This window comes from Esox lucius, chromosome 8 (genome assembly GCF_011004845.1).
Source record: "Esox lucius isolate fEsoLuc1 chromosome 8, fEsoLuc1.pri, whole genome shotgun sequence".
Classification (NCBI taxonomy): domain Eukaryota; kingdom Metazoa; phylum Chordata; class Actinopteri; order Esociformes; family Esocidae; genus Esox; species Esox lucius.
The window spans coordinates 18,137,545-18,163,047 of NC_047576.1; the positions used below are offsets into that span (position 1 = coordinate 18,137,545).

Sequence of the window (25,503 nt, forward strand, 5' to 3'; positions counted from 1 at the left end):
AGGGATCAAATAACATAAGGGGCTATGGTGTGTCCCTGGATATAGTGCTTAGCTGTGCCTTATTGGCAGTATACCAGAAACACTTGAGATGCCTTGTTGTAAACTGCTTACCAATGCACTCAGAGCAGTAGAAAGTAATGTCATAGATGTGGTGTACAGTCTCTTATACCATGGCCCTTAACCAAGCAGCATTCAGGATTTGAACCAGTTTATAGATGCGTACATTGGTCATTGTGTATTTACTCTCTACTCGTTGAACGATATGTCCCTCCCCACAGCCTTCGGAGTGCTGCTGTGGGAAATCGCGACATATGGCATGTCTCCCTACCCTGGCATCGACCTGTCCCAGGTGTATGACCTGCTGGAGAAAGGCTACCGCATGGAGCAGCCTGAGGGCTGTCCTCCTAAGGTCTACGAGCTGATGAGAGCCTGTGAGCATGGTCACCGCACACACTCCCACACACAGTCATCCATTCACCTTACAGCTTGTCAAGCATATAGCACTAGATCCGATGGGCAAAAATAGAAGTAGCCCAGGCAGGTAACTTTTGATGTGATTTCAGGCTGGCAGTGGAGCCCGATGGACCGGCCCTCATTCGCGGAGACCCACCAGGCCTTTGAGACTATGTTCCATGACTCTAGCATCTCAGAAGGTACCCTTTCGATACGTATGGTCACGATTTACTGCCCCCAGGGCTTGAATGCTTTTGGATACATGTCCCTCCAATGAAAGGTATATTGTTCTAATGCCTGGCACCATTAAAGTCAGTCATTTTCTGCACTTCAGAGCATGCACTTGTTGGCATTAGAGGGAGAATGGCCTTTGGTGGTGCGCGAACATCTGTGTAAAGCCTTTGAGAGTTCTATAGCCTGCCTGGTGCTATTAGGGAGACCGCAAAAGAAGGTCATATTGAAGTAAAGATCATGAGCCCTGAGGTGAGAAAAGTGCAGGGAGAACACAGGGTTTTCAGCGAAGCACCACAAACCTGCATTGATTTCCGCAGTTCCGCCACTAAACTCCAGTGTTTCTAGAAATCGAATCAACATGGATGTCGATTTAATGTAATCCTCCCTTTCCCCCTGCTGTGGCAGAGGTTGCAGAGGAGCTGTGCAAGACGGCCTCCTCCGGCCACGGGCCCTCGATGCACCCCTTCGGCCACGACACGCCCCTCCTGCCCTCCAAGTCACGCACGCTCAAGAAGCACACCGAGAACAAGGAGAACATTGAGGGAGGGGTGGACGGCAGGCAGGAGCCCAGCACGCACGGCCCAACAGGTACCCACCTTGCCCGCCGCCACGCCCGCAGGCTGAGGAAAGTGGCAACTGTGTACCCGGTAGACTGAATGTTCCAGGGTCCACCACGCCATAACGTCACTACTACTTTACGCCATCACAACGCACCCTCTCCTCCTGCTTTACAGAGTGGTCCCTTATCATTTCTCACTTAATTATTTATCTGTGATGTACATAGTAGCCTTATGGTCAATATGCGGTGGGGACTCTTGCCTTGTCCGGCCCCAACACTTTAAGCACTTCAGGTTTCAAGTTTTGTGTCATATGAACAGGATACATAAGGAATGGGCCATTTGATAAAATGCCTTTGCACCAGATGAGGGGTTCCTGTTAAAGGCATTGGTAATCCTCTCCCGTATGTAATTCCCCAAGGATCTGCATAACACCATAAACCAATTAATCTCCATCCAATCTTCTTCCTAGACACGATTAAACACGGTTGGGTAAATAGGACTGTTTGTACTGCATCTGTATTTAAGTCTGTCTGGCTTGCCATCTCTCATTCACATTAGTGTGAGGATTGGGGGCGCTGAATTCTCCCTACCGCATTATCTGCATCAAAATGTGTTAAAACTCAAAATGCAGCATTCATCAGTAGCTTGATCAAAATTGCCCGGCCCCCAAGAACAAATCATTTTCATATTTTTTGCCAGGTTGTCTTTGGTGTTGTGTCAATAAAGTGTTTTTATGTTGTACCAGTATTTATGTACCAGTATTTATAAAAATTATGAAAACGTATGCACTCACGACTGTAAGTCACTATATATGAGCGTCCGGTAATTAAAAGTAATTTATTTTTAATGATTTTAGAACATTTGCACCACAAGGCAGCATATCCAGACCACCCCAGGCAACATACTCATTAGATAGATGTGTGCACCAGAAGGCAACATACTCATTAGATAGATGTGTGCACCAGAAGGCAACATACTCATTAGATAGATGTGTACACCAGAAGGCAGCATATCCAGACTTCCCCAGGCAACATACTCATTAGATAGATGTGTACACCAGAAGGCAGCATATCCAGACTTCCCCAGGCAACATACTCATTAGATAGATGTGTACACCAGAAGGCAGCATATCCAGACTTCCACAGGCAACATACTCATTAGATAGATGTGTGCACCAGAAGGCAGCATATCCAGACTTCCCCAGGCAACATACTCATTAGATAGATGTGTACACCAGAAGGCAGCATATCCAGACTTCCACAGGCAACATACTCATTAGATAGATGTGTGCACCAGAAGGCAGCATATCCAGACTTCCCCAGGCAACATACTCATTAGATAGATGTGTACACCAGAAGGCAGCATATTCAGACCACCCCAGGCAACATACTCATTAGATAGATGTGTGCACCAGAAGGCAGCATATTCAGACCACCCCAGGCAACATACTCATTAGATAGATGTGTGCACCAGAAGGCAGCATATCCAGACTTCCCCAGGCAACATACTCATTAGATAGTAGATTTGTGCATCAGTGGCAAAATACCCATTAGATAGATGTGTGCACCAGAAGGCAGCATATCCAGACAACATACTCATTAGATAGATGTGTGCACCACAAGGCAACATACTCATTTATGACATCCTTTCAGAATTCAAGTATAGTTGGTCAACAATCACATAAAATATAACGTAACAAACACTGGGAAATAAGACAAATTGAGTGGTGTGGACAAAATGGTGACCTCTTGCTGATTCTGATTGCCGCTGGGCTTTCTGTGGCTCTCATCCCTTACTGTAGTAGGGCAGCTTTGACTCCTGAGTAGCACTGCAACATTAGTGTAACAGTAATGGCTATGCATGGTATATATTGACCGTGAATAAATTGGCGCTGTCAGCAGCTAATAGAAGACCGCTCTTCTAAATCCGTGTCCTTTGTCGTCTGCAGGTCTGGCGGCCACTCTGCTGGCAGGGGATGGGCGGTCGGGCAGCTCCCCTGCTCTGCCTCGGAAGCAGAGGGACAAATCTCCCAGCAGCCTTTTGGAAGAGGCCCAAGAGACCACATTCACACGGGACCGGAAGGCCGGCTTCTTCAGCTCCTTCATGAAGAAAAAGCCGTCGTCCTCCTCCTCTCCCTCCTCCCAGCTGCAGCAGAACCTGCCCACACCACCCAAGCGGAGCAGCTCCTTCCGAGAGATGGAGACCCAGCCACACAAGAAATACGAGCCCGCGGCTGGATTTGGTGCCCCTCCTCCTGCTGTCCAGGTGGATGGCCTGGGCTTCTCGCCGTCCCACGGGGAGGGGAACCACATCCAGTCACGCTGCTGCGGGGCCACTTTTGGACAAAAGGCTAACCAGGCTCCTGGGCCTCCAGCCTCGCAGGTGGGGAGCAGCAGCAGCTGGGCAGGCTTGGCTGGCTTCTTCACCCCCCGGCTCATCAAAAAGACCTTAGGGTTAAGGACTGGAAAGTCTTCCGGGACCGAGGAGGGGGTTGGGGGGACCAAGCCCTTCCCAAGGTCCAACTCCACCTCGTCCATGTCCGCAGGGCTGCCAGACCTGGAGAGGATGGCTCTGACGTTACCCAGGAACCGCAGTAAACCTCCCCTGGAGCGCACCGCGTCCACCACCTCGCAGCCAGAGAACGGGGCCCCGGGTGCCTCGGAAACGCCGCTCCGAAAGATGGACGAGGGCACAGCTCAGATCAGGGACAGGCCAAAAGCCAAGCTGCTTCCCCGAGGGGTGGGGACGGGCTCCGGGGCAGTGAGGGCACCTGGGGTTGGGAGCGAGCTCGATTCAGACGGTCGGGGTCACGATACGGGAGGACAGGACCGGCAGGCGTGGTCGTCCCCGTCTAAACCAGCGGGAGCAGGCCCGTCCGCGGTGCCGCACAACCACAAGGTCCCGGTGCTGATCTCTCCCACACTCAAACACGGCCCGCCTGACGCGCACCTGGTCGGAGTGGATTCTCAGGGCAACCGCTTCAAACTGCTGATGGATCATCAGGCAGATCGTGACAGGCCGCGGCTCGTAAAGCCCAAATGCGCTCCCCCTCCCCCTCCCACCCTGCGCCTCCTCGGGCACACCTACAGTGGTGACGGGGAGGAGCAGGTCGGGGGGACTCCAGAGGTCAACGGGGACGGAGTGAAAAGGCCGGGCCGGGCCAGGGATGTGGGAACTGGGCGACCGTCCGTGCCGCCGCCGCAAGTGCCTCCCCTTTCTTCCAACAGCACTAACACCACCCCCACTAAAATGTCCAATGGTGCCGCCAGCACTGCCTCCCCCAACGCGCCCTCTGGCGGCTCCAAGCCTTTGCGTCGGACTCGGCAGCAGACCGAAAGGGTTCAACCGGAGAAGCTCAGTAAAGAGATTCTGCTGGAGTGTGCCGAGTGCCTGAGCGGAGCTCTCCACAGCAGCCCTGAGCCGTCTTCCAGCAGCCAGGTCCTGGATGCCGGCCACCAGCTGCTAGAGTACTGCTCAGGCTATGTAGACTGCATCCCACAGATGCGGAACAAGTTTGCCTTCCGGGAGGCTGTGGGCAAGTTAGAGCTTAGCCTGCAGGAGCTGCGGGCGTCATCCTCCTCTGGAGGGACTTTCGGGGGACCGGGACTTAGCCCTGCCTTGGACAACTTGCACACTTGCATCAAGGAAATCAGTGATATGGTTCAGAGGTAGCCATTGGACCTGGTCCAAACATTTTCCGTTGTATTCCCCCTTATTATGTTCTGGTCTATTCGCATTTTGGGGACATGGAGAACAATCTCAGAAGTACCTCAGAAAATCACTACGAATTGGGTCATTGTTTACAGTCAACTCTTTCTCAAATGCCAGTGAGGAGCACTGTTCTGACCTTTGTACATAAACATCGTTGATACCAAACTCGATGTGGTTCATTTTACCCCAAGTAACTGTTTTGGCCCATGTTTCAACTTTTCCACTAGGTTTAAAGGCCTTTCTTTTAACTGAATGTCTAGTATATTGCCTATGTATTCAGCCCCACAGATTTGTTCAAGTAATTTGGCATATGTCATCATTCTTTTTATGCCTTTGACTCTATGTGGGATATTCCCCGCATTTTACCTGGCAACAATTAAGTCCCAGTGACAACACTTCACTTTTGAGAAACGATTATCACCTGGCCTTGGGAAAGGCTGCTTCAAGTACTAGTTTGAATAACAAAACTCTGATTTGAAGATCTGATTTGTTCATTTGTATATCACGCCGCGGTATTGTCTACAACCAGTTTCCAAGTCTGAAATTTCCTAGTTCCAACTAGTATGGGATGCCTCTTTAGATGAGTGTTGCACTTAATCAGGTGTACTTCCTCTTCCATTTGATTTAGTTCATTTATTTCAGTTACATGTTTCCACTTACTATCTGAAGGGAAAATGCAAGCATTTCTATATTTATGTCCGTATTCCCTCGCACATGTATCTAGATGTTCACAGCTTATGAGAAATGTAAGATGTGTGCAGGGTAGCACATAAGCAGATTGTCAGGGACAGTGCTTCTAAGTGTCATTGGACAGTGCCTAAAGATTAAGTGATTGGAAATCTGCAAATACTGCTACTCCTTGACAAAATACTGATCAACACAAACTGCAGTATGTCTCTAGCACATGAGTGATTTGTTTGTACATTATTTGGTTTTAACTTTAGAATGTTTAAGTATGAACTTGAATTTTAAATTATTGTTTTTTTTTATTAAAAGCACAGACATATAAAACAAATAAAAAAAAAATGTTATGTAAATATTTACCTAATTCCATATCCAGGAAAAGTTCAAGGTCACATTTGCTTATGTATTTGACAATGGACAGGAACAGTAGGAGGCGTATTGCAGGCCTGAGGCCCCCTACCCCATCTGAACATCTGCAAAATGAATGTATTCTCTTTTTCTTTTTTTTTTTAAATAATGAAAATATTGGATTATCCACCTGCAAGAGTTGTCATCTTCCTTTGGTCATTGTTTCAATATTGACATTACAGTTTTGTAGTGATGAACACCCTTGCTATCTCCCTTTCACATGGTATTTTATCATTTCTACGCCAACATTTCAGATAGTTGGAAGTCATTTCATCCGGTTTGATTTATTGTTCACAAATGCAACAAGCACCTGCAAATCCTTTCTTTTAAACAAAAATGTGGCTAATGAATCAAGCAATTCAAAGAAAAGAGCTTGTGATGACCTATACTGAAAAATCCTCCAAAGCCCACTTGATGTTGGAAACATGCTGAGTGTACACTGGATAAAGCCTATGATGTAGTAGACATGAGTTGGTATATTGCATATTGTCTTTGTATAATCTCTAATAGCACCATGTATGACAGCCAATATTCCTTCACATTTCATTCCTTGTCTGTTTTTTGGTACATCACCTAACTGATCGAGCGTGGGGGCTTCAGCGTGCCTCTGGTCATTCACAGGTCCTCTTGATAATAGGATGTCATGAAACAAGTTGTTGTTTCTTTACACTGTGAGGTTCAAATCAAAAGAATGAGGTATTTCTTTTTATTTTCTTGCTACTGGATACAGCAATGTTTTTCCAATGATTCATGGTGCCTTTTGTGAATGTTATTTAATGTACAGTGCACTAAGTCAAGAAACGGATATACAGCGATGTGTAATTGTAAATATCTTATGGTTTGGTTTTTAGATGACACATTTTGCTATAAGACCATGGCCATGTTTAAATATCACTACGACATGTTTCTATTACTGGGTGTAAATGGTTAAGACTCAAACTTGAAAATAAAATGTGCAATTTGTCTCCTGTATTATAATAGATGGACAGTTGATGAGAAACGTATTGGTCTTCGATTGGTCCATATCTGTTACCCTACATAGCTCTGCTTCTCTGACAGAGTTGCACAATAAGTATTTTGTTTTGAAAAAACTAGCGACACAAATGCAAGTCTTTCTGGTGCACTTCCCTAAAGCTGCTCTGTAGTCTTAAGGATTTGAACTATTAAACTCTCTGCATCCTCCACTTTGTCTTCGACATTCTTAATGATTACTTACCAATTTGGCCTTCCGTTAATTTGATTCTTGCCCTTATTTATGGTTAGATTATGTCTCTGTTGTGCTTGATTGCCAAACTGCTCGAGTGAGACAAGTACCTCACAAATACATCGGCTGGTGACAGTCTTATTTGCATATCGTATTGTTATTGTTCAAGCTAGAGTGGAACAAGGAACATCAAGCTACAAGAATCAAAGAGTTTGCAGTGGTTGCAATCATTTTTGCAAGCAATTGATTACATTTTGGATTGTGCTCATTATATTGTTTTTGTTTCTATCCATTTTGTTTCTATTCATCTTTGTCATCTTTATTTATTGTTGCTGTATTTATTTTGTACATTTTGGGGGGATCCTGAAGTTCTTATTTTTAATGACAACAGTGCTGAAGAAATTGTATGTTTGCATCCTATACCAAAGGCCACTTCATCTACAATTCTATGTGTGCAATGAGAAAGGAATACACTTCATTTTGAATATGTGAATTTAACAGGGATAAAAAGTAAAAATTCTAACATAAAAAACATTTTGTGTGTTTTTAAATTTAAAGCTCACATATAGTATATTACTGTGAAGTTCTCTTTATCAGTGTTACACTTGATGTACATAAATAAAATGTTGAACAATTATAAGGTTCTTTTTTGATTTGTGAAGAATCAAAAGATCTGTCCAGAGAGCGCAACATTGAGCTCATTTCTGAAAGATTACTATACTTGTTTGATCAGAGGCTGATGACAAAAACCTGTTGCATTCACAACAACTAATAAGGTCAGTATTCAAAGTACAGTACTGAAAATTGAATACGATGGATGGAAGGACATGAACTATCTTGATTTTAATATAATGATAGCTCAGGCGGAACTAGTGGCTGGGTCGTTTTGTGGCATGTGATTAATCTCTCAATATAGCACTGGAACACTTTTTGTTTCTAGTATTTGAATGACCCATTGTATCAAACCAGATTCAACAGGGATGTTACAAACTGGATAATACATACTAACTACTTCCATATTACTATGTGTGAAGAAATGTAATATTGCACTACACACATTTTCGGATGTCTTGCTGCATTTGCTGATTTACTAGAAACATTTTGCACAACCAACTTACACCTTGATTGAGTGAGGCATTATCAACGCTACCAAAAGTAAAATGTCATGAAAATTCTTCAATTTTCTTTCTTATTAACATGAACCGAGTTAAGATGTGAACATGCCATGATGTCCCAAACAAATAAAACCATACAGAACGTATTTTAATCCTAATGCTTTTTATTTTAATGTAATGTAATAACATGTACATAAAAACATTTGTTTTTACATGAAGTTAAAAGTGCACATATAGTACAAAAAAAATGCTTTCAAATGATAGGTTTGGAAATGTTTGTCACTGTCAGCTGTTAGAAGTCTTCCATTCCCTGACGTACAACGATTTCACCTTACTGTCTCCTCCCACAGAATCTTAGCCAAGTGTAAAGATGGCGTCCATCATGGAGGGGCCGCTGAGCAAATGGACTAACCTCATGAAAGGTTGGCAGTATCGTTGGTTTGTTTTGGATTACAATGCGGGCTTACTGTCATACTATACGGTGTGTATTTTCTTGTTATTTTTAATATATATACCGATAATCTGGTGTCTGGTAGTACTATTTGTCAACGCATCATAGAACCGAGTCCTGAAGCAGGGACAGCGGCCTGCTGTGTATGCCAGGAGTTGGGAATCTCAGCTGGCAGTAAAGGGCAGGACATTTTCGTGACAGATCCATTACTGACAAATCATATGCATGCTAGAGGACCAACTAGCAAATTAAATGCCAGTATTTTCTTTACTTCCTGGAATCCTGAGTCGTTTGCTAGCGCAGTGTTCGCTTCTCTGTTGCTAACTAGCTAGAGTGTGCATAATTTCTGATCTTGTAGGCTATCAATTTTATTGTCAGTGTGTTACTGTCAGTTCGACTTTCTTGATATTTCGTGACATTACGTGCATCGTAACAGGAGTATTTACATGATGTCAGTAAAGGGGAGACAAGGTTACACAGCTAGCTAGGTTGTTAACTAAACTCATCGAGATACTCTGTAGTTAGCAATTTTGGTCTAAGGGTAGGAAACAGTGTGAACACTTAATTTATATTTAGTGCTTAGCCTGCGTAATAGAACAGCATTTTAGTGGAATTCACCGTAGTCTATTGTCAATACTTAGGCATTGCCCTTCATTTCTTTTGTTAACAAGCGTGTTTGTTCTCTACTGTAATAATGGTCGAAGTCAGGAATGTTTTGGATTGCTAAACTACACGGGTGACCGGCGATAGGTGTAGTCGACAACATTCACCCACTTTGTGACTACCTTAGGCCACTTAATTCTACTATTTAAGTAACTATCCACTATTTGCAGGTGTCTATTCAATGAATATTTAATTAAAGTCGTTTTCTTTTTTTGAAATTGTATGGGCGTTACCAGAACAACAAAATCGAATGGGCGTATGCTAATCAAGAAATATTAATTCCAGTAAACCCTTCATACCTTGTTTAAGTCCTATCCCCTGCTGCATTGGTTTGTAGGCTAAGATGAGTAGCGTTCAAAATCGTATCGCCTATTTTATGGTAACAACTGCAACATGGACCTACAAGGGTGTAAAATTAGATTGATGCCCTATCTTCATCCTTGTCTCAATTATTGCAGTACTCTAATAGAACTTAATTATTTCTCTGCAGAGATGGGATTACCATCTTTACAGCACTACATCAATCAGGGGCCGTATTCACAAAACATCCTAAGGCTGAAGTAGCTCCTAAATTGCTCATTTAGGAGTTAATGCTTGTATCAGTCCTAACTTTAGGACTCCTACATTTTTGGCCTAATAGTATTTCATAAAGATTTCACAGATCTCCTAAATCCGTGAAAATATAGGAGTAGTCAAGAGTACTCCTAAATCACTAAAACCAAATTACAAACAATCCTAAAAGCTACTGCAGACCATCTGCCATCGTGATTATGTCAACGTTTTATGTCAACATTTAATCATACTGAGCTTTTAAAAAGGTTTCACCTTAATCGCGAGGATATTATGATCATAGTAGAGCTAGTCAGGGATACTGTCTCTTCACCAAAAAACAGAAACACCCTAATAACACTGGAGATCAAGGTTGTGATTGGCCACAGGGAAAATGCAGCTATGCAGCGCGGACGAACTACATATCTGTCACCTGTCAGTAGAATATTACATCAAACAATAAATGTCCTCTCCAGACCCATATCGTCCGAGAAATCATAGTTTCCTCATTTGCCAACTAACTACAAAAAAAACTAAGCCGACTTCATGGCCGTAGCTGGACCACCCGATGTAGTTGCTGCTAAACATGGGACAAAATTATGACCAGTCCTCTTCTGGCTGTGCAGGGTAAACATTTTAAGAGTACAAGTTATTATTGTTTATAGATGCATGTGGGCTGTGTCCAGAATCTATAAAAACTAATCCAGGTCAGAAGCATGACCAGATGGCATGATGCCAGAATGGCAGCTGGAATCCTCAGGTATGGTCTGGATCTGCAACACAACCAGGAGGACTTCAGAAAGGGACAGCAACAATTCTTTCGAGTCTGGTTCTCCAGAGGTGGGGGCCAAGACCTCATGTCCTCATAAGTTTAAACGGAGCAGGAGACAAGGAACATTTAGCGAGTGTACTCCTTAGATTTACAAGGATTTAGCACATATCTTTGAGCTGACAGACATGTAAGAGGCTGACAACTGGCTGAAGATATCTTGACTAATCAGCACACCATTTTGATTTCATGTTTAATCAGTATCACACTTAGCTTACATTTTTTTAATCTATTTGTTTTAATAGGGCAACATGCCACATCATTCTACAGTTTTGTATTGCTTAATATTTCTCTTTGATCTTCCCATTTCTTAGTGAAATTTGATCTTAGCCACTTTGTGAATAGGTTTTAGAAGGAAACTCGTAACTAGGAACTTTTAGTGCTGTTTAGGAGTCCTAAACAGTGGTAAGATAAAATGTTTTGTAAATACGCCCCCGGGTCTTTATGTTAGAGTGGATAGACACGCCATTCCTGAGTAAAAGGCAAATTAATGCTGCTTGAAGGACTCTAAAGCAAGCAAGTTTATTTATATAGCACAATTCATACATCAAAGCAATTCAATGTGCTTTACAAAGAAAAATATATGATAGTACAAAAACATAAAAGAACATGAGAAAAAAAATTCTCTGTTCTGCTTCGACCAAAATCAAACTATTAGTCCTGATGGCCAAAAGCTACATCTGGCAGAACAAGGTACCGCTTATCACTTGACCAATACTTTTCTCTGATGGTGGTCACACTTGGAGACGGGTCCGGATTAAAGGAAGGATGAACTGCGTGTAATACAAAGAGGTCCTTGAAGAAAATGTGATCCGGAGCGAGCTCAGACACAGACTTGAAGCAGTGCTCATTGCCAGAGGCACTTCTATAAAATTCTGTTTGAATACTTTTGTATATGAGATTTCATAGAGATATATTGGCCAACAACTGGCAGATTATAGTCAAACCAATGTAATAGTCTTTACCAACCAATGGCTTTTAAATTCATTATTTCCAACTATAGGCATCCAATATGCTCCAGTTATTTCTATAATAATTTTTTTCAATTGTCATATTGTTTTATTAATGTTTATTCTCTGTTGCGATATTGTTGAAGTCTAATTTCTTGTTTACTACATTGATATCAGGGCATTGCATAATGTACAATTACAGAATGAGTGTCTACTTATTTTTCAATTATTTGTACTTTTGTGGCACTCTTGTTAATACAATATATAGAATGATGACATTTATTTGATTTAATTGGCATTTGTTGAAACTAAAAGTATCATCAGAATTATCTGCACTAAGTTGGAGTAAACATCTCCTATTGCCACTAATCAGTTTCTGTCCATTTTTGGGGGAGATTTTTTTCATAGTTCTCTTTACATAACTTGGCCAACTGAGTGAGGTTTGAGGGGTCCTCAGGTCCTACCACCGCATCTTGTTTGGATTAAGGTCAGGACTTTGAATTGGCCAATGCAAAACACCTCTTCTTTCTCCTGAGACATTCTTCAGTGTATTTCCAAGAAAGTTTTGGGTCATTATTTTGGAAGGGCGTCTTCTTCTCGACTGAGTTATTGTCCTAATAAATTCTCTCCATTTGTTAATTATTTGCCTCACAGTGGACCATTGTAACTCAAATCTTTTTTTAGCTGGTTTTATAGCCTAGTCAAGACTGATGTGCTCTCACTACTCTCTTCCTGATGAACTCTGAGATCTGCTCTCCTCTCAGTATGGTGTACTTTAAATTCACCTGTGTGGGTAACACAAAACTGACCAGATTTCTAAATAACTACTTCGTTTAACAAATGCAAATTGGCCTTCAATTATTTTCACACCTGCATGAATTCCTTTTTAATTTTGTTGGTCTATTACATAATTTCCACTTAAAAGATTTGGTTACTATAAACCTGTTATATCAGATTTAAATCATGTTTGGTTTTGATTAAGTAAAGATTTCATGTGAACACTACAAAGATGCCCTTGCTCAAGGTGTTCACATACTTCAAGGTGCACTCTATCAGCTGTCGGTATCGGCCAACAGTTTTCATATTGGTGCATCCTTACTCTTCTCTGTTTTAGAGAATTCTACTGGAAAATCAGCCCATCAGAACGGTTGAGGATCAAAAAATGTAAAGGTTTGGAATGGTCTAGTCAGAGTCCGGACCTAAATGTTGTGGCAGGAAGGGATCCCCTGTCTGCTATACAGCGCCGTAATAGCATACATCCTAGTGATTTTCTGTGATATTCATTACATGTGATATTGTGTGAGCATTCAATAAGTGTAATTACTACGTTAACAAGTATGTTCAGTGATGTGGAATCATATTAAAATCCTTCCATTCCATGTTTGTCGGACATTGCTTATTCTTTTTCTTTACCTCTAAAAGCTTATCCGCAGGAACGCACGGGAACAAAATGAGCTGTTATCTTAATTTAATTAGTTTTCTCACCCAGCCATACTTTCCCAGTTTACTGTAATAGTAAGTAACCTCATAAGACAAAGCCAAGTTTAGGCTGACGTATTGGTCATATGCAGTATATGGCCATTCAACAGCAAGTACTTATTTGCCATTGTGCCACATCATGAATCTTGCTGACAGTCAGAAATTTCCCTTGCTCACTCCTAAAGATAGTGGTGTCATGTCATGCAGTAATTTACAATCTGAGAATGTTGGCCTTGCTATTTACATGCTTTGCCCAGAAATGTCCTCTGGAAAGTTGAATTAACTTTAAACTATGGTAAGGTTTGTGTACATAATATGCTTTGTGTAGTATTCATAAAACCTAATTTTATATATTTTTATTTCCAGTCTAAGGACAAGATGATGCGGGGCTCCCGAAGAGGCTGTGTGAGACTAAGGGTAAGGACCTGGTTCGTGTTGTTGGGCCTGATTAAAGTCATTGGCATTTATACGCTGCATTTTTCAATGACCTCGCTATCCATGCCTAAAGGGAAATAATGGCTTTGGACTAGCTTTGCTCACACCAACATTTAACTCTGGCCTACTGTAAGCATTAACTCTTTCAATACCCATGGCTTACAATCGCAGCTGTATGCCATGACTGTCCTACCAACACAACTGTTAAACCGTTGCATGCTAGCCGGTTAAGCTAAACCTCTCCTCTCAACAAAAAAAATAGACTGAATAAATTCAGACTGATTTTAATTAACAGAGGTAAGCTAGATATGGGCTACTTACATTCGTGTTAACCGACATACAACTTTCAACCAAGTTATTTTCTGGGATTTTCCAGCATTATGGAAATTTGCAGGAAAAATCTGAGTTTGTAAGTACTGGTTCAAATTGTTGAAATTAAAAGTATTCTCAGAGTTGCAGTTTTATTTATTAAATGCCAGGGTACATTGGTAAAGAAATTAATAATCCTTTGTAATAGCAGATTTCATGTGTGCAAAAATGTGAAACCCTTTATTCAGTATCTTGTGGCACCTCCATTATCTGCGCTAAGTTGGAGTAAATATCTCCTATTGCCACAAATTTCTGGGATTTTCCAGCATTGTGGACATTTGTAAGTACTGGTTCCAAACATACATGCCATGGCAAAGAAAATGCTTGGCTGAATAAGAATTCTAATTGAAAATAAATGTATAAATAATTATACATTTCCAAAATTATACAGATTCTGAAATGAACATAAGAAAATGCTGAATTCTTGATGAAAATGTATTTTAGAATGTTTGAAACTTCAGCAGAAGGCGTAGATTGGACAACTACAGGTAGGATGAATACTATACAAAGCCAGCTACCACATCCTAAACTCCGGGTGGTTGGCCTTTTAGGCAGAGATGCAAAGAAAAGGCTGTATCTCAGACTGGCCAATAAAAAATAAGATTAAGATGGGCAAAAGAACACAGACACTGGACAGATGAAGCATTCTGCCTGGAAGGCAGAGTTCATTGTTGCGGTTGAGACTCGTGTTTTGAAGGTACTATTTAATGAAGCTGCTAATCAAGGTTTCTGTTTCTCAAACGAGACACTGATGTGTTTGTCCTCTTGTTCAATTGTGCACTGGGGTCTCCCACTCCTCAGGCTCTGATTAGAGTCAGTTTGCACTGTTCTGTGAAAAGAGTAGTTGCGTTGTACGAGATCTTCAGTTTCTTGGCAATTTCTCCTTTGGAATTGCCTTCTTTTCTCAAAACAAGTAAAGACTTATGAGTTTCAGAAGAAAGTTCATTTTTAGCCTTTAACCCAACCCATAACCCCATTGATGCTTAAGATACTCAACTAGTCTAAAGAAGGACAGTTTTATTGCTTCTTTAATCAGCACAGCAGTTTTCAGTGGTGCAAGCAATCTCAAAAGGGTTTTCAAATGATCAATTAAATGATAAACTTTTATTAGCAAACACAACGTGCCATTGGAACATAGGACTGATGGTTGCTGATAGTGGGCCTCTGTACGCCTATGTAGATATTCCACTGAAAGTCATCAGTTTCCAGATACAATAGTAATTTACAATATTAACAATGTCTACACTGTATTTCTGATCAGTTGGATGTTATTTGAGTGGACAAAACTTGCTTTTCTTTCAAAAACAAGGATTGTTCTATGTGACCCCAAACCTTTGTACGGTAGTGTATGTTTATAAGGGTGTAAATAAAATGTACTGGGGCATAATCAACACGCACAGTCAGTCTGAAATTATCTGCCATTTTTAAGCAACCGGCCAATACAGATGATTATATGTTTTGCCTATAATCGTCCGTCCCGATTGCAGGCTGTTAAATCTGTGCGTCCCTGGAGAACACTGAATAATGTCTTGTTCCTTCCATGATGGCGTCCTAAGAGCCCATGTTCTGAATGAGCCAAACATCATTAAACCATGACACTCCCTTCACCATTCTTGACCCTTGAGATACTTGCTGTGAAATGTAGCATTTGGTTTCCATCAGGCATAATGAGGCCCATGCTGGGTATAGTTCCTTCTTTGACTCATCTTTCATCTACTTGTACAATCCACAAAAATATCTACAGTCTGACCACCTTTTTTTTTGTATCAACATTTTAGAAAAATTTTGAACAAAATATGCATGCAAGACTATGCATATGAGCTTAAATTTACCTTCCTGGACATTAAATGATGTTAGTATATTTTGTGGGGTTTTCATTTGAAGGAAGGCATACTACTTGCACTCAGTGGCCACTTCATTAGGAACACTTGCTCATTAACCCAAACAGCGAATTACGTTGCTGCAACTCAATATGAAGCATGCAGACTTGGTCAGAATGTTCAGTTGTTGTTTGACCAAACATTAGAATGGGGAGGACTGGTGATCTATGCTTTTTCCACTGTTATAATTGTTGGTTCCAAATGTGGTGGTTCCAACATCTCTGACAGTTTTCCTTCTCGGGTTTTAACTACATTTTCTGGAGTTTACACATACTTATGAACTATAAACATCCAGTGAGTGGCACCTCTGTGGGCAAAAATCCCTTAATTTGAGAGGTCAGCGGAGAATGGCCAGATTTGTTGAAGCCAACAGAAAGGACAAAAATACTCAAACTACTCTACACAACAGAGGTGAGTAGAGATTAAATGGTGGCCCCATGTGGCCATGAGAGGTAAAAGTTTCCTAATGCTGGTTTTAATGAACACGACCTTAAGAAAATCAAATGTGCATATAAACACAACACAAGTAATGCAATATGCATGTTTTTGCATGTTCTGCGGACAGGGTGACCATCCTCGATTAAATTTCTTTCAGCACTCTTGTAAAACCCAAAATATGATCACACTTCAGATTTGGTCATCTTCAATGTACTTACCATGAGTTTTTCAAACCATGGTAATCAGACACGGTTTTAATGATAATTTCAATTTCAAAAGGTAATACTAACCGGCGGGAATTTTACCATGATTTATTGTGAAACCGGTAACTGTTTCATCCCTAGGCGAGCAGAGGGTTCCACTCCTGTCCTCTAAGAACAGGAAGATTAGGCTACATTGGGCACATGATCACAAACTGGATGATTTCTAGACTGGAAAAACTTTGCCTTGTCTGAGAATCTTGATTTCTGTTGCAACATACAGATGGTACTGCCAGAATTTGGTGGAAACAGCATGTATTCAAGTTCCATCCTGCCTTTAGTCAGTGGTACTGGTTGGTTGTGTATTGGTGTTGGGAGTGTTTTCTTGGCAGGCATTAGGTCCATTTATAACAATTTAATTTTTTGTTGCCCATGTGCATCCATTTATGGTTGTAGTCTGCACATTTCCAAATGCATTTTTCCATTTTCTAGGACAATGTCACAAAGAATGCATCATCCCAAGCTTCTTTCACATACATGAGTGGTTTAATCTTAATCTAATGGCACATTTGGGATGAGATGGAATGGGATGAGATTAATGTGTGGCTGAAAATTCTGCAGGGATGTTTCCAGCACCTTGTTGAATCCATGCGGAAGAATTTAGTCTGTTTTTGAGTCAAAAGGGCGATGATACTAGGTGTTCCTAGTGAAGTGGCCACAGAGTAGATGGTTAATTTTTAATATAGTCCTGCCATATCACACATGTATTCCGCATTATATTTTCTGAGGGAGTTTTAACAAGAATAACTTCATTTAAGATGTTCTTAATGGCTTCTGTAGATGTATAAAGAACATCCAAGCACATATTTTGGTAAATGTACACGCCTCTGAAGCTAAGATGCCACAAGTTTTGAGGGAGCGTGCAATTGGCATGCTGACTGCAGGAATGTCCACCAGAGCTGTTGTCCCTGAATTGAATGTTCATTTCTCTACCATAAGCCGTCAAAGGCGTTTCAGAGAATTTGGCAGTACATCCAACCGGGCTCACAACCGCAGACCATGTGTAACCACACCAGTCCAGGACCTCCACATCCAGCATCTTCACCTCCAATATCGTCTGAGACCAGCCACCCAGACACAAACTGCCAGAAATCGTCTCAGGGAAGCTCATCTGCACGTTCGTCGTCCTCATCGGGGTCTCGACCTGACTGCAGTTTATCGTAACTGACTTGAGTGGGCAAATCCTCACATTCGAGGGTGTCTGGCACTTTGGAGAGGTGTTCTCTTCACGGATGAATCCTGGTTTTCACTGTAGAGGGCAGATGGCAGACGTATGGCGTCGTGTGGGTGAGCGGTTTGCTGATGTCAACGTTGTGGATCGAGTGGCCCATGGTGGCGGTGGGGTTATGGTATGGGCAGGCGTGTGTTATGGACAACGAACACAGGTGCATTTTATTGATGGCATTTCAAATGCACAGAGATACTGTGAAAAGATCCTGAGGCCCATTGTTGTGCTATTCGTCCATGACCATCACCTCATGTTGCAGCATAATGGTTGGCCCCATGTTGCAAGGATCTGTACACAATTCCTGGAAGATGAAAACATCCCAGTTCTTGCATAGCCAGAATACTTACCGGACATGTCACCCATTGAGCATGTTTGGGATGCCCTGGATCGGCGTATATGACAGCATGTTCCAGGTCCTGCCTATATTCAGCAACTTTGCACAGCCATTGAAAAGGAGTGGACCAACATTCCACAGGCCACAATCAACAACCTGATCAACTCTATGTTGCACTGCGTGAGGCAAATTGTGGTTAAGGCGCACCTGTGCAATAATCATGCTGTCTAATCAGTATCTTGATATGCCACACCTGTGAAGTGGATGGATTATCTTGGCAAAGGAGTAGTGCTCACTAACACAGATTTAGACAGATTTGTGAACAACATTTGAGAGAGGTCTTTTGTGTACATAGAGAAAGTCTTAGATCTTTGAGTTCAGCTCATGATAAATGGGGGCAAAAACAAAAGTGTTGCGTTTAAAATTGTGTTCAGTGTATGTGCTTAGAGGGAAACATGCTTGCTGATTGAGTAGCTATTTTTCCAATCTCATTTTCTGTTGCTGTCTTTCTCTGGCTATGCAAATGTTAAGCTTTATGTAGGCGAAGCACCTGCAACTGGTCTGTGTGAAAATATTTCCTCTAGATGGCAGCATTAGATTTTTTGGCCGACTGTCACTTGGAATAGACTGTTAAGAATGTTTTTAATGTAGTGTGTCTATTGATCCTTGCAGGCCAATTGTATTTTGTTCCATTGTTCCTCTTTCAGATGAGCATTTTTATCATATCTATGCATGGCCTTACTCTGGTTATTTTTAAAAAGTCTCAAGAAATTATTCACTGGCAAAGTTGGTTTATTAATGTTTCTGATTCATAGAATTGTATTAAACATTAACTATGATTAGTGGCCTAGCTTTTTATGTTATTTTACATTAGTACTAAATATTTTTGGGGGTGGAAATATCACTTTGGCTTGTGTTAAATTGTTATTCTAGTGCTCAGACACACACAGACTAAATGCACAACACATTCCAAATGATTTGTCTATAACTCAGGTCTGATACATAAAGCGGTTAAGAGACTGGTTTAAATATTTAAAATACTTTACATGACATGTCAGAACCAGTATTTGAATGACTTATTTGGTAGTTATAAAATACATAATTTACAATAATAAAAAAATATATATAAAATGTATAATTACTTCCATATAATTTTTTTATTTGTCGGTATGCGTTTGTTAAATGTGAATGTGTTTAGTGGCAACATTTTAAATGGTGAACAGTTTTACATGTCACTACTTTCACCTTATACAAAGTATACGACTCATAATTCACATTGATGTCACATGTTGTGACTCCAGAGCTGCCTAGGATGTTGGGACATGTTGTTACTCCAGAGCTGCTTAGGATCATTGGGTGTGTTGTTACTCCAGAATCAACTTGATGGAAGTTAGGTAATCCTCAACATCCTTGTTGATACATGCAGCGGTCCACCTTACATGGAGATCATGCTTGCAGACGTTCTCCTTTTCAACAGGATTTTGTGCAACTGTTTCTAAAGACACTAATTGTTGCAATATGCTGCTCGTACTACTGTTCGTACTACGCTTTGCACTTATCTGTTTCTGAACCGCCCCGTTACTCCCTTCAAAAGTTCTTAACTCACCCTTTGGTGGTCATTCTATAGCTGTATATCTGTGCATCTACACTGGTGAAATAATTGTTACAGTTATGCTGCCTGAGTTGCTGAAATAAAAAACCACTACATGGCAGAAGTACATGAAAAACCCTTCAAATGAGTGGATTTGACTATTCCATTCACACCCATTGCCGACCGCTGAATAAAATCAGGCAATGCCATTTCCATAGACAAACATTATAATAGACTGAACTCATAAGCTTTTTCAACATGGCACTGTCATAGGCTGTCACCTTTCCAACAAGTCAGTTCATCAAATGTCTACCCTGCTGGAGCCACCTTGGTCAAATGTGTTATTGTGAAGTGGAAACATCTAGTAGCCGCCACAGCTCAGTTTTGATGTAGTAGGCCACAGAAGATTACGTAGCGTGTAAAACTTGTCTGTCTTCAGTTACAACAGTCTACTGTATTGCAAACTAACTCTGGAAGCAACCTCAGAACTGTTCGCCGGGAGCTTCATGGAATGGCTTTCTGTAGCCATGCTCTATGCCAAGCGTCAGCTGGGGTGATGTAAAGCCCCCTGCTTTTGGATTCTGGAGCAGTGGAAAGTAATTCTCTGGAGTGATGAATCATGCTTCACCATCTGACAGTCTGGCAGACCAATATGGGTTTGGGGGATGACAGGAGAACCCTACCTGCCTGAAAGTGTAGTACCAACTGTAAAGTTTGTTGGTAGAGGAATAACGGTTTGGTATTTTTTTGCATAGTTTGGGCTAGACCCTTTAGTTCCATTGAAGGAAACTGTTAACGCTAAAGCGTACAGTGACATTCTAGACTTTTCTGTGCTCCCATTTTTGTGTTGACAATTTGGGGAAGGCCCTGTACTGTTTCAGCATGACCGAGCCCCAATGCAAAAAGTGAGGCTCATACAGAAATGGTTTATCAAGATAGGTGTGGGAGACTAGATCGGCCTGCTCAGAACCCAGACATGAGCCCCATCTAACACCTTTGGGATTCATTGGAATGTCCAATGTGAGCTTGGCTGATCGCCCAACATCAGTGCCCAACTTCACTAATGCTTGTGTGGCTGAATGGATGGAAATCCCTGGAGCAATGTTCCAACATCTAGTGAAAAGCCTTCCCAGCAGACCAACCTTGTTTTGATGTCCAAGATTTTGGGAACCCACTGCAGGTATTTGAACATTCCAAAATTAAATAACAAAAACTTTTTCTGCTTTCTCTGTACTTTACATTTTTCTGTTTGGAAATGAGGCGAAGACATTAACTGCAACAGGTGGACCAGATCTTGAATGAGCAGAGAAACACCAAGCACGTTTGTTTGGAAATATGGGGGTTGGAAATATGCAGAAGCTCCTGGATTAATAGCACGAAAGAGTGTAGTTCTGAGCAACTCCATTTCCACAGCTAATCCATGGCTTTTGTTACAGAAGAGTATAGACCACACATCACCCACAGTACATGGAAAGTCTTTGTGCCGATTTCTGATCAATTGCGTAATTGGTTTTGGTAACATAAAATGACATGCGCTTTTATTTTAAAAGGCAGGTTTCACACCGCAGTTATTAGATGTTCGGGGTTTTTTCCCTTCCATTCTTGCCCTTTTCCTTACTCTTTCACTTCATCCGGCCAAGCCTCAGGGGGTGTGTGATACAGTGACGTCTCCCCTCAGTCTCACTGCCCCCGCTTCCTTCTCTCTTCCAGGGAGCTGTGATAGGAATCGACGATGAAGACGACAGCACCTTCACCATCACTGTAGACCAGAAGACTTTCCATTTTCAAGGTGAGTCTCGCCCTCTTCTTCGTCCTGCTTCTCTCATCCCTCTCACCCCCTTCGACGTCCTGGACGTTTGTAGTGAACCTGTCAATAACTGCATGCTGCCAGCTGCTCTAATGCACGCTTTCTTTGTAGCGCTCTCTCTCGCTCTCTCTCTCGCTCTCTCTCACTCTCTCTCTGCTCTTTCCTGTTTTTTTTAAGGGATTATTCTGTCGGCAACGCCATCGCATGCAGACTCGAAGCACTCGTAAAGCTCTAGGCATCTGAATGGCTCATCTTCTCTTTTCGGTAACCTTCTGTCAAGCAGTATATCGCAATCTGGCAGCTTTGCAAAGTAAAAGTAAAATAGGTAGGGTCTAAATCAAGATTTACTCCACACCCCGGACTCCTCTAATGGGTCAAGGAGAGGAAGGCTCTTTGTCTTTTTCTTCATTTTCTGCCGCCTCTGGGAATAAAGGAATATTGCTGAGCTGTCTGCACTACCGCTCCCCACCCTGAACACTGCTCGACAGAGACCGGACTGGGGCCCCCCCCCAGGTCCCCTTCAGCCCATTACCCCACCCCCCCACCCCACTCCGGGCAGCAGCTGCAGCGTCTCTCCACATCCAGAGGACCTCTGTCCTCCAGGTCTCTAACCTCTTCCACCCTGACACCTCTCCATCTTCACGCCTCCAACCACCCTCCCCACACATACACAAAGCAACCACCACGTTCGTCCCCACCAGCACGTGGTCAACGGTGGGCCCATTTCCACCTCCTCCATGCCCTTTCTCATTGCTATGTTCCGAAACTGTATGCTGTGGCTCTACAATAGAAAGGGTAAGATGCTGCATGCATGGGAGTACTGTAATGCAGGTCAAAGGGCGTGACTCTGTGAGGCACTGGTAGTTACCCTTCCCTACTCATTTGCACTGGAATGTTTCTTTGAGCAGGTTATCGCTTGTTTCAGTTTCCTTTTTTAATGGTGGTTGCTTAGCGAGGAAGTGTTATCATTTTATTCTGCTTTTTGGAAAGGGTTTCAAATGGCTTCATGGTTTAACGAAACAGGTTCCGGGAGTGCTTCTTTCTCCGTGGCATTTGCTAAACGTATATACTTGGAGGATTTCTGATACTTATGAAAACTGACACAGACTATAGACTGGGATAAACATCTTTCTGTTAATCAGTTAATAGGTATGTTAATTTCACTGCTCTGTTTAGATAGTTTATAGCGGGTTGTTTCTTAGGGAATTGTAAGATGTGCTAACTTGATGGCAAACTTTCTTAAAGATGTAGTCCGGGGGAAGTTTTTTGGCATTTTCGGATTGATTTGTTATATATTGTTTACATGTGCATAAGTTATGAGTAGAATGACTAAACTTACCTCAGTTAGTCATGCAACATCTATTTGGAAACTTATTGGCCCCTACAGTGCCTTCGGGAAATATTTAAACTGTGTTCTCTACATTTTGTTTAACTTTTTTTACGTGGATTTTTTGTGCTATCAATCTACACACAAAACCCTCTAATGACAATGTGAAAGTGTGTTATTTTTTCAAAACTGGTGTATTCAGACCCTTTATTTTATACTTTGCACCTTTGGTCAGTCACAGATTTGAGGCATCTTGGGTATGCCTGCACCAGCTTTGCATGCCTGGATTTTGGCAGTTTATCTCATTTGTCCTTGTAGGTCCTCCCAAGTCAGATTGGATGGGGAGCATCTGTGAACTGTGATATTCAGGTCTCTCCCACATATGTTCAAATGGGTCCTGGCTTTGGCTGTGCCACTCAAGAACTTTCCCTGACTTCTCCTGAAGCCACGCCAGCATTGTCTTGGCAGTGTGCTTCAGGTCGATGTTGTGCTGAAAGATTCATCTTTGCTGCAGCCTGAGGTCCTGTGCAGTGTGCATCAGGTTTTTTTCAAGGACCTCTTTGTAGGCCATTTAGGTTCATACTTTTAATCTAATTTTAGATGTTAAAGAGCGAGGTTTAGTTTTTTCTCGATAAACAATATTATATAATTTAACCACCCACCAGCTGTATTTAATCATGTTTCAAGTCAAATATGCACATCTGCCACGCAAGCCTTGAGGAATAAAATGTCTGACACCTTTATCACTGTAAGGTCCATACTAATTTACAACTGCCTAGAAAACTACGATATGTGTGCTTCTCCCCCAGATTTTCCCTACATGAGATGCTTTATTTGGTTATGTGCATCCTTTTCCCCGGTCCAGCAGATGTTACATGTTTATTCTGGTGTGGCACTGCGGCTGGCCAACCAGGGAAAAGGGGGCTGTATCGAAAGAGGAAGACCAGAGCACAGAATGAGTGAGGTACTTGGCCTGCAGAGAGAGGAAGGGAGAGGGTTTGTATTTCTATTTAGGTGAGCATCCGTAATCAATCAATATCTTTTCCTGGCTGAGCATCCGAGCAGCACGAGAGCCCTTTAAGGCCCAGTGTTTCACCACTAATTCCCAGCTTCTGCATGTGCACTAAAGAGCTCTACCTGGCTTCATACAGGCAAATATGTTTAGCCTTGGAAACTGCTGAGTGTTTCAGCCAAACCTATGACGATAAGGTTTGCTGTTGTCAAGTAGGTATCTAGCTGGTGTTTCTGGCACACACAGTCTTGGGAGTATAGCGCCGCTTGTACGTTGAAAGTGTGAGGCCGGATATTGACTTTACCTCGGAAGACTCAGGGGAAATACGAGGCTGGACTTGGCCTCTAATAGATGCCGGTTCAGATTTCTGGTGTGGTGCTGTTTGAATTTAGGTGCAGGAGACCTCTTTCAGAGGAAAAGGAATTCAGTCTGTAGGATATTAGGATATTTTAAGTGCTGGTAAGGACCTCACTCTGCTCCAGTGAACTACCGCCAAAGTGGAGCACTGCTCTGTGGTAAATGTGAGTTTGAGGCTGTGTGTGACTGGGCTGGTGATAAAATGCGTTGTCTTCACATCTTCCCCGGAGTTACTCCAGAGTCAGCTACAGTAGTTTATATTCTGTCCTGATGCCAGGACAGAATATAAACCTTTTACAGCAGAAATCTGCTTTTTGTCTTTCTACCTGTGAAAAACAAGCATTGACGCACACCGCAAAGCAACCCCCCCCCCCCCCCCACACTCACACATTAAGATAGGCCTGGTACTTAATTATGTTGACCACAAAATGTGTTGCCTAACATCTAGCTTCTCTTTCCATTTACAAGATTACATTCATGTAGCCATGGGTGAGTGGCAGAAGAAGTGAACTGTGAATAATTCACACCCCTTGGAGGGTGACATGGGGGTGTTGAGCATTATAATAGTCATTAACCTGGAGGTAATTGAGCCATATGCTTGTTACGCAACATCAATGCCACTCAGACCATTGTCACCTTGCAGAAAGCTTTCAGGCCTCTCCTCTGGTCTTTATCTTTCTGGCCTGGCTCTCAATAATAAGACATGCTTTGGGAAATTACCTGTTTTTTGTGTGCTAATGGCCCAGGAGTTGCACTTTGCTTTCAGCCTGAGGAGCAACTCCACCCTGCTCAGTTGAGGGGAAGCATTAGGAACTAATTGGGTTGTGAGAAGGTGCCATAATGGGCTGTTTGGGCTCTGCACAGGTTTCTGACCTTCCTAAGCCTCAAGCCAACTGTTACAACTGTTAAACAAATGTCCCTAGTTTCTGTTATTGGAATGAAGGAAGATAGATCCATGGTGTTACCAAACTAATTTGTTGGTGTACGTTACAGGACAATTGCTCCACAGGATGGTGATCAATGTATTATATATTCCTGTTAATGACTGGATGTTGTTCGTCAATGCCTATAGCTTGTGTATATCACAGTGATGCAAATTTCTCTAATTGGGAATAGCTGAGATGTTGTCATCAGTTGTTCAAACCTTGGTTGCGGCATGCTAAAAGTGACCAGGG

At 42.1% G+C, this 25,503-nt stretch overlaps 2 protein-coding genes across 4 annotated transcripts in view; both read left to right on the top strand.

The window, feature by feature from the left end:
* The window catches only part of abl2 (c-abl oncogene 2, non-receptor tyrosine kinase), a 33,592-nt gene extending 25,879 nt beyond the window's left edge, over positions 1-7,713 (top strand). For both annotated transcript variants that reach the window (XM_010897778.3, XM_010897779.3), the window contains exons 7-10: positions 279-431; positions 564-653; positions 1,093-1,275; positions 3,196-7,713. In XM_010897778.3, coding sequence (XP_010896080.2) covers positions 279-431; positions 564-653; positions 1,093-1,275; positions 3,196-4,919 — 2,150 coding nt within the window. In that variant the 3' untranslated portion in view covers positions 4,920-7,713. The remainder of the gene's footprint in view (positions 1-278; positions 432-563; positions 654-1,092; positions 1,276-3,195) is intronic.
* A 960-nt stretch (positions 7,714-8,673) lies between these two features.
* Positions 8,674-25,503, top strand: part of osbpl9 (oxysterol binding protein-like 9) — a 36,117-nt gene continuing 19,287 nt past the window's right edge. The window contains exons 1-3 of one of the 2 annotated variants that reach the window (XM_013135038.3): positions 8,674-8,850; positions 13,657-13,707; positions 21,536-21,614. In XM_013135038.3, the coding sequence (XP_012990492.1) occupies positions 8,740-8,850; positions 13,657-13,707; positions 21,536-21,614 (241 nt within the window). In that variant the 5' untranslated portion in view covers positions 8,674-8,739. The remainder of the gene's footprint in view (positions 8,851-13,656; positions 13,708-21,535; positions 21,615-25,503) is intronic. The other variant, XM_013135037.3, reaches the window with a different exon arrangement.